We start from the raw sequence: 17,667 nt of genomic DNA on the forward strand, positions 1-17,667 counted from the left end.
GAAAATGATGATGAAGAAAAATAGCACTTTATAGTATTAGAATTAAAACATATATATATGCACACGGTAGTTACATAATTAAATACAACAATTTTTGTCACACTTTCCTTTTCATTCACTTTGCATTCTGTTGTACGCACCATGACCGGACCAAATGGAGGAAACTCGTCGCCCAATGTCCCAAATAGGAACGGGCGGAACTAACTAAACTAAAGTACGCACCATGGCCACCTGAGGGCAATTTAATACCAATTTATCATTACAGCAAAATATTAGTCCTTCCTTGCAAAGGACAATGAATATATGCCTGTCATAATTGTTATATCTGTCTACATGTTGCAATGTTGGCCGGCAGGTATCCGTTTTTTAATGGGTAGCAATACCGCCATACAGATTTTAATTGTTAGCCCATGTGCCTAAGACATTTCTTTTGTATGCTAGCATTAAGATAGAGGTAGCGGGAGTACGGAAGACTGAGAGTAGGAATAAATGAATCGATGAGGCATCCAAAAAGAGAACAAAAATGTTTTCTCTGATTACTTTCCACTACGATAGAGATAAATCCCAAAGATGATGGCCAAGGGCTGTTTTCAGTATTTTACTGCACAAGTCATGACAGTCCAGGGAATGCTGCTATGCATCTAGAACAAACAAGGACATTTTCTCTGATTTATTTCCAATTGGATAGCCCGATGTTGCATTGCCTTGGTCAGAGTGCCTGGGATACTGTTCTGCATTTAAAACAAAACGAGACATTTTTCCAAATTTCTTTCCACCTGTAGCACTATTTATCACTAAGAAGAAAATCACAAAGGGCTGTGGTCGTTATTACAATGCAGTGGTCATCCCAGTGCACCGTTTTCTGCAGGATATTGAATCTTTTTTTTCTATGTAACACATTAAAAAAATGTAAAGAACCAGATGAGGCACGACTGGTTAGTACACCCGCCTCCCAGTACATAGGTCATAGGTTTGATTCCCGGCCCGGCCTTCCTGTGTGGAGTTTGCATGTTCTCCCTGTACCAGCGTGGGTTTTCTCGAGGTACTATGGTTTTCTCTCGAAAACATGCATGGTAGATGAACTGATCTACATTGTCCCTAGATGTGATCGTGAGTGTGCATGGTTGTTTGTCTATTCGTTCCATGCGGCTGGTTGCCAAACAGTTCAGGGTGTACTCCGGCTACTACGCAAAGTCAGCTTGGATCGCCTCCAGTACGTCCGCGACACTCTTGAGGAAAAAGCAGTTTGGATAATGGATGGAAGGAAAAGAACCAGATGTAGTCAACATATCAATGCAGAGCGATTTGAACAATAGCATTGACATTTTACTAATTGCGGCCTTCACCAGGCACTGGATGGATTACACTCATTCATTAGAAACAAATGTACACTGATGGACGAGCTAACAGCCATGCTTCTAATTGTGGAAGCTAATTAACATAACAAGGGTTGTCCAAATGAAGCAAGCAATAATTTATTCTCTGCACTGAACAATCCAGCTCACATTAGTAACTCAACATGAGTATTTTAGTGCGAACCAAAAGCTCTCCTGAGTTTACAGCTAATACAAGTTACTTGATAAATAGAGAAAGGTATTGAAATATCCATTATGAATACAAGAGAAAATTGACACAAGAGTGCCAGGGTTAGGATGTATATAATCCCGATACAAACCAAAAGTTGTAAAAATATCACGGTTAAGGGTAAAGTATGAGCCTTAATGGAAACTTCTTACTTTTTCTTTTCTGATTGATATAAAAATGATTTAGTAGATATAAACACATAACGGGGTAGGACTAGATACGTTTTTTACTTCATCCTACTCCCTTGAACATAATAACTGTGTTGAATGAAGACTGATTTCTTTCTTTTTACTTTATCTACCTTATTTTCTGTCAAATTATTACTGTATATGTTTATGTTCAATAAACAAACAAACAAACAAACAAAACTTCAAAATAGTAGCATAAAATCAACATTTTGGTTAAAGAGCTAACAGCAGATAAAAGATGCTAAAAGAGAGTAATAACACTTCAAATTAGTAGATTGATTAAAAAGACGACAAAAGGTGTGCATTAAAATGATTATTGTCACTATATGGCTTACAGCCTACCTTTATATTGAGCTAACTAGGTTTATGTTACCATTCCAACTGAGAAATAGCCTCGTTAGCTGGCAAACGGGCAGTAACTTGGCAAACCAACTCGGTCAATACAAATGTTAAAATTTGGAGCTTCAAGCTAGCCCTGGTAGCTGAGATGGCTAACAAGGCTTAGGCAATAATTAGGCCTCAACCTTGAAGCATATTGTTAGCTCTTCTGTTATTAAGTAGCATTAAGTGATGGCTAACATGAGTACATTGAGTAAGCATTAATTCAATGGATATCGGACATTTCTTCTCAGCAATCACTTCCTGTCGCAAAAAAAAAAAAAAAAAAAAAAAAAAACCTGAAACTACACAGCAGATATTTTCACTTTGATTGCAAGGTACGCGACAGGAACTGATGGTGGCCGGATGTTGTGAAGTTCACCGAAAAAGTAAAATAAAATAGTAAAAAAAAAATCAACTTAGTGATGGTTCATAAATTGACAAACTGGACCCAATCCAAGATACAACTGCATCTACTTTTTGTGACATTCCTTTTTGGTGGCGTGCTGTGACATTTTTTTCAAATAGAGAATGCTGTATGTGCCATGACTCAATATAGTTCTGTAAATGGTGATCTGTATTATTTGATATATTTTGTTTGTTTGTTTGTTTGTTTGTTTGTTTGTTTGTTTGTTTTTGGGGTGGGGCAGTGTTGTTTTTGGTCACGTAAGCGACTTAAGTGTGTTAAGGCAGCGCGACACTTGTCAGAATCGCCTCCATCCCTTTTCTGTTGATAAATGTTTATGGCACTACATTAAAAGCAAATTACCTCTCCTTCTCGAGGCCATGTCATCGTTCATCCGTGGGGGCCGCTGTCGTAAATTTGTTTTGCGGCACTTGGGCAGAAAGAATTAAGGGACATCTATCTTGTGGATGGGTGGTTGAAATGACAACCTGGCCTCCTGTAGCACACAGGCTGCGTTGTGGAGTAACAGATTGGTCTGTCTTGTTGTTTTCGTGGTTGATGGCGAAGGCGGGCCCACCACTTGCGCACGACCGTGCTGCCGTGTCTTCTCCTGTGTGAGCACAGATGACGGGCTCGTGAGCAGAGGACTCAAAGCGAGTCCTCAGCGCTTTCACTTAGCAAAGATTTACAATAGGCTTCAAATAAAAAACATGCCAATCCCCACTGAGTCTAATATTAGTCCTTGTCAAGTCAAGTCAAGTCAAGTCAACAGTATTTATAGAGCACTTTCAAACAGCCATCGCTGCATACAAAGTGCTATACATGGAGCAATTTAACATGCACAATAAACAGTACGACAAATCAGTAATAAAGGCAGTAGAAAGCACCAAACAGTAAAATCAAGAACAAATCTAAGTCATGCTGAGTCGAATGCCAAAGAATACAAGTGAGTTTTGAGGAGGGCTTTGAAGATGGGCAGCGAGGAGGCTTGCCGAATGTTCAGTGGGAGGTCATTCCAGAGAGAGGGACCAGCAACAGAAAAGGCTCGATCCCCTCTGAGCCTCAGTTTAGTTCTTGGTACTTCTAACAAAGTCTGGTCCACCATCCTGAGGCGCCAGGCAGGTGTGTAGGGGCGGATGAGCTCAGAGAGGTAAGGTGGCGCGAGATTATTCAGAGATTTGAAAACAAAGAGGAGGATCTTGAAAATAACTCTAAAATGAATGGGGAACCAGTGAAGGGATGCCAGAGTAGGAGTTATGTGCTCCCTCTTATGAGTACCAGTCAAGAGGCGAGCAGCGGCATTCTGGACCAGCTGAAGGAGCTTAATGGAGGACTGGCTGACTCCAAAGTAAAGGGCATTGTAGTAATCGAGCCGGGATGTGACAAAGGCATGAATTACTGTCTCAAAGTGTTTATGTGAGAGGAGAGGTTTTATTTTGTGGATCAAGGATAGGAAATAAGCTAAATAAGTTAAGACAGGTGGTTTGTTTCTGCACTAAAAAATAATGCCTGAATAATGGCAGTTCTGGGAAGCCGGATCAAGGCTGTCAATATGACGTGGTCTGTCTAAAATGTATTAATTGACCTTGTATATTGTAAATTTATATCGAGGGCCAAGGCGGAGAAACTATCGCACGCCTTGGCCCAAAACTTTAGATTTGACCTGATGATTTGGAGAAACACTGATGCCACAGAACCTACATGGTGAACGTTAAGTTGTTCTCTTGCATATTTGTGAGTTTTAAGTGAAACATGTTTTACTCTGTCGCGCCATCTCGCTAGCTCATAACGACTACATAATAACAGATCTGGAAAGCACAAATCAAGGCCTTTAATATGACGTATGAGTTGATGTAGTTTCTCACAAATTGATTTTGGACTTTGTTACAGGTAAATGGGAAAACGAGAATTTGCGCCATGCTGCTATTTTACTTGGGGTAAGCAAGTCACAAATCAAGTCATACCGTCTTACAGATATTAACGTTTTAGCCACATTGCACTCAGTATCTGTACTTGTGTTAGCTGTGCTCATGGCACAGAATTTGAGTCCGCCACCTCTGGTAATTAACATTTTGCAAACATGCCTTACGGAGAGTGACAATGTTCAACAGGAGAGATTAGCATCTTTAATGATGTTTGGCCAAAGATCACTCGGCGCTTGACGGGGCCTCCTCTGCCGCTAATCCCGCTAAACCTCCCCTCTGGTGGACTACTGCTACTTATTTTGAATGAGCAGCTCTGGATTCATCTCAGCGAAAAATGTTGCCACAGAATTGATGTTTGATATTGTTTTAGTTAAAATCTGGACTCCAAGAAAGCTGTTTGTAATATTTCGGTTTTATGATTTCGTGATGTGAACTGGTCAAATGTGGCTAATGTAATGTCTCTACAGAATAAATATTAAGTTTTAGCGTATTAGTTTCATGAAAAATGGATAAGGTTGCTAATGACTCGACGGACCGTCCTTCGCGGCTAAACCTGCTCGCTAAACCTCTCACTGGTGGTTCACTGCTACAGGATGGCCATTTCCAAAGAAGAAGGATGAGGCTGGGAGGAATTAACAATGGCTTAACCTTTTCATGCACACGAAGCCTCCATCGGGAGGTAGGGAGTGACGTTCAACGACGCCGCCGCCAATTAGCCGCTATCGTTTGCCACAGAAATGATGAACCGAACGTTACTGCCCTTCCATTGTTGAGACTTCATTTCAACTGTGTTGTCAACTACCTGGCTGTCCTTTCACAAGATAACGCTGAGGTTTTAATGAGACGCACCAAAATCTCCCCCCGCCTCTACACACAAGAAAAAAAAAATCACTTTTTAATTACAGCTCAAGCCCATTTCTTCTTGTGTAGTCCAATAATGAGGCCGTCCAGGAAATCAATTGAGTGCCCTATGTTACAAGCGGGAGTAGCCACTTAATTCCCCCGCGCTGAAAAATGACCTCAGATCTCAAACGTTGGCATATTTTTGCTCAAAAGGCTTAATGGGCTCAGTGGAAAGCTTTGGCAATGATGTCGCTTCCCCATGTGCTCAGTGTTTGACGTTTGGATCACCAATACATCTGTACAATTACAAATTATATTCGTTTTTCAATATGAACATGGTTGTGTGCTATTGATCTTTTTATATGATGTCTGAGAGCAGTTGGAACTCTTGTACGTCTTTCACAAGGACTTCGGTCGAATTATGAAGTATACATAGACAGGTTTAATTTGGCCCAAATGTATTATATGATGTTTTCCTGATGGTTCATGATGTGCTAAAAATCATGCATTTGAAAAAGTTTTCAAGGAGATTTTGTTCAAATTCTCACTCTGGTTGAACTTTAGCATAACAGCAGAGATCAAAAATGTCACTACAGTTCTGCATTGTACAAACTTGCGGTTTGGACTTGCCACAAAGGCTATGCTGACACTTTGAACTCTTAAGTTTTTCAGATAAGATTTCGATCAAATTCAACGTTTTTCAAACTCATGTTGGAATTGAGTGAAGTACTGTACATTCAAATTTGGTCTTTTAGCATGATGTATATATATGTATATATACAGTGATTCCTCGCTATTTCGCGATTCGTTTATCGCGGATTCGGTGCATCGCGGATTTTTTTCAAACATATTCATAAATTTAGTATTTTATTCTTTTTCATATACATAGAGTACAGTACTAAACACGTTTACTACTGTATATTAACATATACAGTTAAAAAAATATATATATATATATATATATATTTTTTTTTTTTAACCCTGTATATGTTAATTGCCCATACATTATCTGATGGGGGGCGGAGGCGGTTGATCATGGTTCAAGGGGGTCTCCAAGTGCCCACTTCACTGCGGTGATCTGTGATCAGCCTGGTCAACTTTTCAATTAAGCCATGCCCAAGTTATGGTCTGCTTGCAGTTCACTCTTAAACATAATGTTACGCACTTCGCGCTTCTGCAAGGACTTGAAGCGAGTCCATTTCGCTTCCCTGGGCCATTGACAAAATCGGCTGTGTTCACTCCCACAATGGAACAAACAACCTAACTTATGACCATTGATGCTAACACCAAAAAAAGAAAACTTCACCATTGTGCAGAGTTACAGTAGTTAGATTGCATTTTGTGCAAGACCTAAGCTTGACCTGAAAATAGGGTCCTTCACTTTCCGTTTTATTTTGAATTGGCACTCACTCATTTGTATTTGTTTTTAATTATTTAGGCCTTTTTCATTGTTTCATTTGTTCCCTGATTTTCAGGAGGCCTTTTTTTTGTAAATATAGCCTCATGGTCAGATGAAAGGTTGCTCTAAAAGCACATAATAATCCATTATTAAAGCAAGCTTTTGGTCTGCGTAATTCATCCCTTTTTAAACTTCAAATGTTTTTGCCTTTGGATAAATTCAGTTCGCCTTCATTTCTTAATGAAATAAAAATGAAAAGTGTGCTTGTGATCCCAAAATAATCCTGCATGTGTCTTTGTTTGCCCCGCGTCGTAAACAATGCGGCTCAGCGGATGCGGCTCGTATTTTATGCATTCGCACGGCGACTATGACGACAACGCTGCTGCTGTTGCTGCTGCTGCTGCTGCTGCTATGGCTCCTTCGCGCCAACCCTTCCACAGTGCGACCTAGGGAATGATGGCAATAAGTCTGACAATGTCCCTTCTGGCAAAAACCCTGAGCTGCGACAATAAGTCTGCATAGGACGTACACAATAAGCTTTACAAAAAAAAAATGCAGGCGAAACATGGTACAACAATCATGGGCTCAATTAACGATTTGATCCGTTGCGATACACTCACAAATTTCTCTGTAAAACAACAGTTAATTAGGGACAGCGGGGGATGCCGGTAATTTACTGTTGATTTACAATGCGCTAACTGAATGTAAGTTATAAGTATACAACTGTTTTTTGGATGATTGTGCATTACAGAAGGATAACGGTGTTCTTTTTTTATTATTATTTTTTAAACAGTACATGAGTTTAGATATTAAGTCTGCAATTTAATAATAATAATACCGTATTTTCATGACTATAAGGTGCCATTAAAAGTCTAAAATTTTCTCCAAAATGGACAGGACGCCCTAATGCGGAGCGTCTTTTATATGAGCTGAGTTCCAAAATCTGGCTGAGACCCGACACGCTGTTTATATAGAGAAAAGGCGGAAGTGAGGTCGACCAATCGGTGAAGTGCGGAGAAGAGGTCGGCCAATCAGTGAAGCGCGTCCGTGCACTTATATGTAAATTATGGAGAGAGAGAAAATGTGTACGTGAGTGACGACACGCACGCATGCGGAGAAGAGGTCGGCCAATCAGTGAAGTGCGGAGAAGAGGTCAGCCAATCAGTGAAGCGCGTCCGTGCACTTATATGTAAATTATGGAGAGAGAAAATGTGTACGTGAGTGACGACACGCACGCATGCGGAGAAGAGGTCGGCCAATCAGTGAAGCGCGTCCGTGCACATATATGCAAATATATATAGAAAGGTGGACGTGAGTGAGGACAGGCACGCAGGGGGTGAATCCGGCAATGAGTGAAGGGTGGGCGTGTAAGTGGACGCTAAAGGCACGCCTCTAGCAGGTACCAGCACCTGTATAAAATGTGAGTATGTGCATTATTGCAAAACAACTTCGGTTTTGGTTTCCAAGAACCCCCGAAAATGAATTCCAACCGCTGGACATCGGCATCAACCGGGCGTTCAAAGTGAAGTTGCGAGCGGCATGGGAAAAATGCATGATCGATGGCGAACACAGCTTCACAAAGAGTGGGAGGCAGCGCCGGGCTAGTTACGCCACAATCTGTGAATGGATTGTGGCTGCTTGGACGAACGTATCTGCTAGTACAGTTGTTCGAGCTTATGGCAAAGCCGGCATCATTTCTGTGGAGCCACATGACGACGAGAGTGACTCTGACAACGAGAGGGAACCCGGCGGTTTGGATGGATTACCGATACTTGCACAATTGTTCAATTCGGACACAGAAGATGACGACTTTGATGGCTTTCTGAGTGATGATTGAGCAAAAAACGTGAGTACCTTGTAAATAAAATACACCCGAACTCAGTTCTGCTTTCGTTGCCTTTTTAAAAACGTGTTTTAGCTTTGAGCTTCAGTGTATGCTTCAAGCTAACGTGTTAGCGAACGTGTTAGCATGCATGCATGCCGTATGTTATAAGCGTATGTTTTACCACTGTAAAACTGCGCCAATTAGTACAGTGCGTCCTGTGTATGTGTAAAATACAGAAATGTCACCCATTAATGAGACTGCGCCCCAACCGTACGGTGCGTCGAATAGTCGTGAAAATACGGTAATAATAATAGGATCCAACCATCCATTTTCTGAACCACTTTATCCGCACAAGGAGGGTGCTGGAGCCTATCCCAGCTGAGTTTGGGCAGTAGGCGGGGGACACCCTGAACCAGTTGCCAGCCAATCGCAGGGCCCACAGAGACGAACAAACATCCGCGCTCACACTCACGCCTAGGGACAATTTGGAGTGTTCAATCAGCCTACCATGCATGTTTTTGGAATGTGGGAGGAAACCGGAGTAACCGGAGAAAACCCACGCAGGCACAGGGAGAACATGCAAACTCCACACAGGAAGAACAGATTTAACTGAACAAGAATTGAGGTAGAAATAAAAAGACAAGCATTAATGTGAGTCACCTCAGCTAAGTGCGCAGAAAGAGAAAAGCAATACAAGACCGCCGTCAGAAACAATGAATCAACAGGAGAAAATGGCCTCTAAACGGGAAATAAATCAATAGTCAAATGTCATTTGACGCTATGTTGAGCCTTTTACCCGTCCGTCTCTGGGAGTCCCATCGGATTTTCCGCTCTCACCAGCAAGGCCAAACGTTTATTGAATGCCACACAACGAGACTAAAGCGTATTCAATGCCGTGTCATCACCGAATCGATCTTTTTGAGCCACGATGCAGAATATGAGTGCGTTATGGTCCGCGTTAAAGTTCAGCGCCCGAGATTGGTCGCATCAATCTTTTCATCCATGGACGCGAAAGGAGCAATTTTAAACACTTGGACACCTGGAAACGTTGCTAACTTGTGCTACTAGCTGTTCTCTCTTTTTTTCATCCATCCATCCATCCATCCATCATCTACCGCTTATCCGGGGCCGGGTCGCGGGGGCAACAGCTTTAGCAGGGAAGCCCAGACTTCCCTCTCCCTAGCTACTTCTTCCAGCTCTCCCCGGGGGATCCCGAGACGTTCCCAGGCCAGCTGGGTGACATAGTCCCTCCAGCGTGTCCTGGGTCTTCCTCGGGGTCTCCTCCCGGTGGGACATGCCCGGAACACCTCACCAGGGAGGCGCTCAGGACGCATCCGAGTCAGATGCCCAAGCCACCTCATCTGGCTCCTCTCGATGTGGAGGAGAAGCGGCTCGACTCTGAGCCCCTCCCGGATGACCGAGCTTCTCACCTTATCTCTAAGGGACACCCTGCGGAGAAAACTCATTTCGGCCGCTTGTGTCCGGGATCTCGTTCTTTCGGTCACGACCCATAGCTCGTGACCGTAGATGAGGGTTGGGACGTAGATCGACCGGTAAATTGAGAGCTTCGCCCTTTGGCTCAGCTCCTTCTTCACCACGACAGACCGATACAACGTCCGCATCACAGCAGACGCTGCACCGATCCGCCTGTCGATCTCCCGCTCCCTCCTGCCCCCACTCGTGAACAAGACCCCAAGATACTTAAACTCCTCCACTAGGGGCAAGATCTCCCCCCCGACCCGGAGGGGGCACTCCACCCTTTTCCGACTGAGGACCATGGTTTCAGATTTGGAGGTGCTGATTTTCATCCCAACCGCTTCACACTCGGCTGCGAAACGCTCCAGTGAGAGTTGGAGAGCCCCGTTTGAAGGAGCCAACAGCACCACATCATCTTTTTTTCAGTTATGGCGTTAAGCGTCAACACGCTCATGATATTCTGCAACAAACAGGCCGTGTAATTTGACGACATTCAATATAGCACCACAATTTAATGGTGTATTTAAATAAAGTGGAATACTATACCTCGTATAAATTTGGAAGCAATATGAGCATTCAAAGTGCTATCGTGCATATAAAGTTTAGCATAGGAAAGGAAAGGAGAACATTTGAAATGTGATCGATCCACGTTTTTAATAAAGAAAAATAGCACTGTGTTGTAGAAAAACATCAAACAAGATTTTTAAAATGTTTTTATAAAGTTTAATTGCTGTCTGTATTTCCATTTTTGTGTATGTCATATGTGCCTTTAAGGGGTGTGACTGAGTAAGTCAGGTTGGCTGGTTTGTCTGTGTGTGAGTATCTGGGCATGAGTTGTGGGCTACAGCAGCTTCTTGCGAGAGATCTCATTTGATATTTGTTTATTTGACCATCCCCGTTCAATAAATGGCTGAGACTTCAGCGGTGACTGTGGCTCTCCTTGCCCACTTGAAAGAGCGTTAAAGTACAGGACATTCTTTTTTTTCACTTCACTCAAGTGGCGGCATATCGAAGCTTGCTCGTGATTTGGGCCATTCTTTTAATAAGGTGACGCAATGAGGAATTTTGGACCAGCCAGTGTCTCGTAGTTTGTACAAAAATGTTTGCGAAAAACTACTAGCATGCAGAATCCTTTTTCAGGAGGCCCCTAGAACGGCGTGTTTGTTTATTAACCTTTACCATTACATTGTCCAAGTTCGCAAGCCATTTTTTATAGTTTCATCATAAACATTGTGAAAAATAGGGGAAAAAAGTGTGGACTGATCAATACTATATCGTAGATTTGTGAGCTTTAAAAAAAATGCAAAGTTAGTTTTGTTCCAATGATATGAATGTAGCATCTCACAAGAGCCAAGTAAAAAGGCACCAATCCAAGTTTGAATTTGGAATTTGAAAGAAATTCTACATTTTTGTGGCGTACCACAAAAGATCAAAGGATAACATTATGTGACATATAGTATTTGGGTAAAGTCTTTGAGGTTACGCAATTTGCTATTACGTTGTCATTTTGCTCAAGAAAACCCCTAGTTCAAACGATTGTACATGATGTCATCATATCACATCAGATCAATGTATAAAATTATTTCGCTTACATCAGGAGAGTCCAACAGTTCTGAATGAGTACAATTCAGAATGTGATCGACAAACGTTTTCGGTAAAACTGCTGTCATCCATATGCTATAAGATAAGATAAGATAAGATATCCTTTATTTGTCCCACACTGGGGAAATTTACAGCCTCCAGCAGCAAGAAGCAGTTCACAATCGATAATAGGATAAAATAAAATCCTGCATTTGGGTCAGTACCAACATCCCTGAATGTGTACGATTCAAATTCAGCCAACATTTTTGTGAGAAACAAACCACTAGTGGAGCATCACAACAGCGAACAACACAATCATTCCCCGCGAGAAAAATGTCCCCCAACCCCATCCAATCCACACAACATCTTTCCACTCGGCTAATGGTCGTCATCATTCCGCCATTACTCCCTGCGCCAGACGCTAGCAAAGCTCATGAATATGTATGACACGACTCAGCACGTCGTTACTCATAAGAAAATGATGTTGTCAGACACGACGGTGACAACAACAACGATGATGATGATGATGATGATGGTGGCGATGATAATGAGGGCGTCGTAATTAAGACAACAATAGCCCGAGGCCGTGTTGACAACCCTCACAGTCGTCTGTTGAACACCGTTCGCCATTTTTCAAGCACGCACGTCTCCCATCCAAATGCTGTCGCGCGTTGACTGTATATTTGACTGAATATTTTTAATTATTTTTACTTCATTTTCCGAGACAAAATCACTCCAAATCTAATCCTGCAAGATTAAAACCATTTATTTGATGCTTTCTGTTCTGCACTCTACTGCTCTGGTTGCCTTCTACAAAAAAAAATGAAGAGCGTCGTATACAGTACTTACATTCTTTGCAACGGATGTTCTTCTTTGGCAAGCGGTGGCAGTTTGAGGTGGAAATGGGTTGTCAGAATGTGAAAGTTACAATACAGTATGAGTAGATTTTTCTTTTTATCTGCAGGAAAAAAAAAATCAAACCGCGGTCTCGCTAAACATTGTTTATGTAGGGCTTCAATCCGAAGCGCAACAAAGCAGATTTCGGCAGTGATGGATGGGCATGGCGGAGGAATGACAGACGAGTGAGAAGCCATTTTTGTGACTACCATGACCTCCAGGTAAATTTGTCCCCCCAGTCCCCCAAAAATGTAGTGACAAACAAAAGTCTGCGTGGAGAAAGAAATGTTTGTTTTCTCCGTTTTGTTCCTCCGCACAAAAGTGCAAAAACTGCTAATTAACCTCAGAGGAAGTCATTAAAAAGTTGCCGAGGAGGCAAGATGTATCACAATGAAAATCATTGTTGACATTTGTGCCTGTGTTGTTGTTAAGTAAACTGACATAGGACGACAGCTACTTTATTTGACGTGTGGGCTAAAAATAAACAGAAAAGATGCTTTGCTTTGTTATCACTTCATTATTTCAGCTACGCAAAAATATAAATTTTGTTAGATAATGTCCTTTATTGTGTTGCTCTCTTTATTTTATTTGGAAGAGCTGCCTTTAACCAAACTTTTAAAGCCACACATTCCCTTCAACGCCGCCATATAGAATGTGTGCACGCCTATTCATGGTACTACACTTAACAAAAAAATTAAAAATAAAAACGGCACTCTGTTTCTTACAGCCTATAGCTCTGCTGAATTTACATAAAAGGTCAAGTTAGCAGTTTTTTGAAGCTGCTTACAGGTTTAGAGTGTAGTCCCATTTTCCTGCCTGCCTTCAATGGCATCTTTCCCCAAAGAAATGCCCCCCACCCCACCCCCCAGCTCACTAATGTGAATGACAGCAGCACTCCAAGGCAGCTATGTTGCTAGCTTGTTCATGATGGAGAATTGCCAACGAAATGTTACCGGTTTGATGTCGTATTTTGGGGGGGAATGTATCATCAGTTAAAACATCATGATGACATGATGGGTGCAATCACGCCGCTGGTTGCAGGCATAAAGCACACACACACACACACACACACTCACACACACACACACACACACAAAACCCTACAGTTTAGCATGAAAAACATTTTCATGAGTTTCTCAAAGTTTATCAGCCTCGCACCGCATTTCCACATCTGAGCTGGCACACCACAATCCACACAACACAACCCTTCACCTGCCAAAACAAATCTGTTTCGCTGCATTGATTTAAGGTCGCTTTTCGAGAACATTTTTAAGCCATTCAACCATTTTAACACCCACATTCCCCGTGCTCTCTTAACTTTAAAAAGACTTTACGCAAACCCTTACCCCAGCATCAAAATTCCGTAATGACTGACTTGCTAGACAGACCGATGAAGAGTCAATCAGGGACTCGTATCAAGGGAAAGCACGAACGTGTAAACTCGTGTCCAAGTCCATTTGTATTAAGCGGTGTGTTGTTGTTGTGTTTTTCCCGAGTGACAAGATAAATGCTGACGTTCCTGACAGGCTGAATGTAGAATGATGCTCACGGAGATGCATCGGCCCTGAGAACAAGCTGTGGACTTAATGAGAGGCTCTCGGAGACTTAGGATGGTCTGATCCAAGAGTGTGTTAATGTGCTTATGTTAGCATTCCGCTAGCATGGGCAAGATGAGTGAATCAGGAGAGTCTTTGCATTCCCGTATACTCGTACAGTAGGTAGCTTGGGTGCGGGGGTCATCGATCTGATGCTATTAAAATGCAGATTGCACTCTATTTGTGTGCCCTGCGAAACCAGTTTTAGGTGTACCCCGCCGACTGCCCGTAGATGGCTGGGATAGGCTCCAGCACGCCCGCGAACCGGATTAAAAAATGGATGGCTGGTTGATTCGTTGGTTATATTTTTTTGGTTCATTTTTTGAAGTCATTTGTAATTCTGATTTCCTTAGTTAGATTAACCCTTAGGTCCTTCGAAACAAAAAACCCCTAAGTTACGCGTTTTACAATTTTGGAAATGATGTATGTTGTGTTATACAAACATTCTTTTTTTTTTTCAAACACTCAAAATGTTCAGAGGCATCTGTGCTATCCATACATATATAGTTTTTATTAGTTCTTTTGGGATTTTTTATTCCTTATTTTTTGCAAAAGGAACAAAAAAAATTGTGTCTAGAGGTCCCAACCAAGCCCTACTAACAATCCCGACCGGACGTGTTCATGTAAAATGCATTGGTTTGAAGCCTCCTGCAAAAAGGCAAACTCATTTGCGATCCTCTGGCGCCACCTAAAAGTTGCACAATTGGAATGACCTTAACCCAACAATGTGGCATGGATACGTCTGTCCAAGCGAAAACAAAGCGATTGACGTAAAAATCGCGTGAAATGCATGTTTACACATTAGGTTTACTATGCATTCAAAAATATGAATTATAATGGGACTCTATGGTGCAAAATATGTAAATTGTGAAGATTACGGAATCAAAACTTTTTTTATTATTGCTGCAATGCCTGAGAATTATCAGCCGGTGACATCATGAAATTTCAGCCATTTTAGAACCCCCCATACGTTTCAGCTATCTCGTGTTTTTCCGAATGCCTTTGCCTTTGATTCAAAGACATCATTTTGCATTTATCGCAAACGGTGGACTACGAGGGTTAGGTTATTTAGTCAGTTGGTTAGTTTGTTTAATTCATTAGTTTGTTTGGTTAAACGTCTTGGTTAGCTAGTTACATTGATTACTTTTTTTGTTTTGTTTGGGAGTTCGGTCATTCAAAGTTTGTTTAATCTGTTAGTTTAATTATTTCGTCGTTCGGTCATTTGTTCTTCGTTGATTGGCTAGGTTACTTCAGTTGCTACTTCTGTTCGAATGCTTATTGAGTGATGTAATTTTCCCATTGCTAGTCAGTTAGGGTTATATGTTGCAGCTCTGAGACAAAAACAGCTACAGTGTGGTCTTTTCAGCGTACACTGGATTAATTTTTTAAAACTCCCAAACGAATACAAGCACATCTCGTCTGAATTCGGCTCGAGGGGCGTTCAAAGACCGCCTCGGCAAAACGTAAATTAATGATACCTTCAATTGCACTAAGAATTTCTTTTTTAAATGCACCAAAACTGAAAATCCAGCAAGGAAATCACAAAATAAATTCTATAGGGGTGTTTGTGAACACACAACAGGAATAATTCTTCTAATATCAACACTGAGACAATTCTGAACCAGTCCAGTCTCCTACATATGTCCTAAAAGTCCATTTAAATTGCGGCCAGATGGAGCAGTGACACACCAAAATCAAGGATTTGCAGCTTTTTTTTAAGCTTGTCATGCCTGTAACAGTTGGCACGACTAACCCAACTAACTAACCAGCAAACTCACAAAGGAACTAGGGAATTAAAGGAACCAACCAACCACCGCCTCCACGACTGGAGTGAAGCAGAATCACCTTGCAAGGCATTTTTTTTCAGAATCGGACACGTTAAAGACAGTTTAGCCTTGTTGAAGCTCAGCCCTCCGCTCGTGTTGTTGCTTTGATGTAGCGGTTGTTTTGTTCCACTCATTTCTGCTTTCACAGCAAAGTAATAACGAGCCAGGGGAGTGACAAGCTGGAAGAGAAGCAGCTTCATGTTCAAGCGAGAGGCAACAAAACATCTCGAGGTGGTTGGAGGAAGCCTCCTGCCGGGGGGCATCCTGATAAGTCGTTCTTTGCATGTCAGTAAACATCAGCGGAATGCAGGTCAGCGCAGACGGGCAGCTGTACGCCACGGGCACAACAGCATGTAACGCTTAGCGTTTGGCTGAACGAGCAATATAACAGGTCAGGGGAGCCGGCGCTGGTGGGCTCGCGTAGTTCAATAGACTAGGCTGATGTGTCAAAAGAGAAACCCTGCAGCCCGGCAGGTCGCTGTCAGACCCTCATATACGTGCATACATAATAAAGCATGATGCTTGCGAGAAAGCAGGGCAGCTCATAAGCATGTTTTCTTGCCTCAGCTCAAGGTTCAAGCGGTAAACACATCATCACAAGCAAGGGCTTTGACTTATTAGCCACACACTCTTGAATGATATGAAAGGTTGCGCATGTTTCATGTATTCTATTGATTTTCTGTCATGACATCAAACTAATGGATTACAAAATAAATTCCACAAAAAAAAAAAAAATACCGAATGATTTCTTCCTAGGTTCCTGGTGTAATAATTGATATGTAGACTGAACACGATTTGCAAAAGGAATGACTGAAATGCCCGCTGAATGTTTGCGGAATGCACCGGATGGCAAGTCAATTAATGCTGCTGTGCATTATGAAGGAGCTGTCGACTGAGTCGTGTTTGCTTTGGGAATGAGTTCAATGTCCAACCAATCGATGGTGCTGCGCTTGAGTGTCAATCAAATTCATTTATTAGTTCGAGAAGGACAATTGGGTTTTACCATCAACCCACCCATCATATAAAATTATATACAGCAAATAATACAGTAACGACAATTGATAATAACATGTAGCCTGACCCATGCTCGCATTGGGAATGAGTCAAAGGGTCGACCAATCAATGGTGCTGTGCCCTATGACCCATCTAGCGAAATCAATATTCACAGTACAAGTCCAGACTGAAGTCTATACTTGGAGCCCTATTTTCATGCTCAGCGCAAGTCTAGTGCAAAACGCACGGGTGGAAATGTCTTTCTTTTGGCATGTTCATAGTTGGGTGGATTTAGACAATGGGCGTTTACGCCATTGTGGGTGTGAACAAAGCCGAGATGATTCCCAGCCAATTGAAGCGGCTGCCCTCATTCCCTCCCTCGCTAGAGTACGTGCGGGAGTTTGGTGCATGGAAAGTACGTTCATTCGGAACTGTAAAAAGATCTCCGCTTTTGATAATGTCAAGTTGGCTCCTGCGAAGCGGGCAACTGTAGAACCCCTTTGACGCCCGATCGTGTATCTATGTGTGACAATGTTTGCAATAGTGATGCGTTGAATGACCAACTAATCACCGTTGCTGTGTGCTTTGATTGCCAAGAGAATCAAGTGGCCGAAAAGTCAAAAATGTTATGATTGGCAAATAGGATAACCAATTAACTAACCTTTTAATTAACTGATGAATTTTCATCCAAGTATTGACCAATAATCACTTTATGTTCATGTTGTTTGTGTGTGTGTGTGTTTGTGTGTGT

General features: G+C 42.0%; 1 protein-coding gene across 1 annotated transcript in view; it reads left to right on the forward strand.

Moving 5' to 3' along the window:
• Positions 1-17,214: 17,214 nt before the first annotated feature.
• The window catches only part of eif4g2b (eukaryotic translation initiation factor 4, gamma 2b), a 33,753-nt gene continuing 33,300 nt past the window's right edge, over positions 17,215-17,667 (forward strand). The window contains exon 1 of the mRNA XM_052060378.1: positions 17,215-17,303. Coding sequence (XP_051916338.1) covers positions 17,215-17,303 — 89 coding nt within the window. The remainder of the gene's footprint in view (positions 17,304-17,667) is intronic.

The sequence above is a fragment of the Hippocampus zosterae genome, chromosome 3 (genome assembly GCF_025434085.1).
Source record: "Hippocampus zosterae strain Florida chromosome 3, ASM2543408v3, whole genome shotgun sequence".
NCBI classification, from domain to species: Eukaryota; Metazoa; Chordata; class Actinopteri; order Syngnathiformes; family Syngnathidae; genus Hippocampus; species Hippocampus zosterae.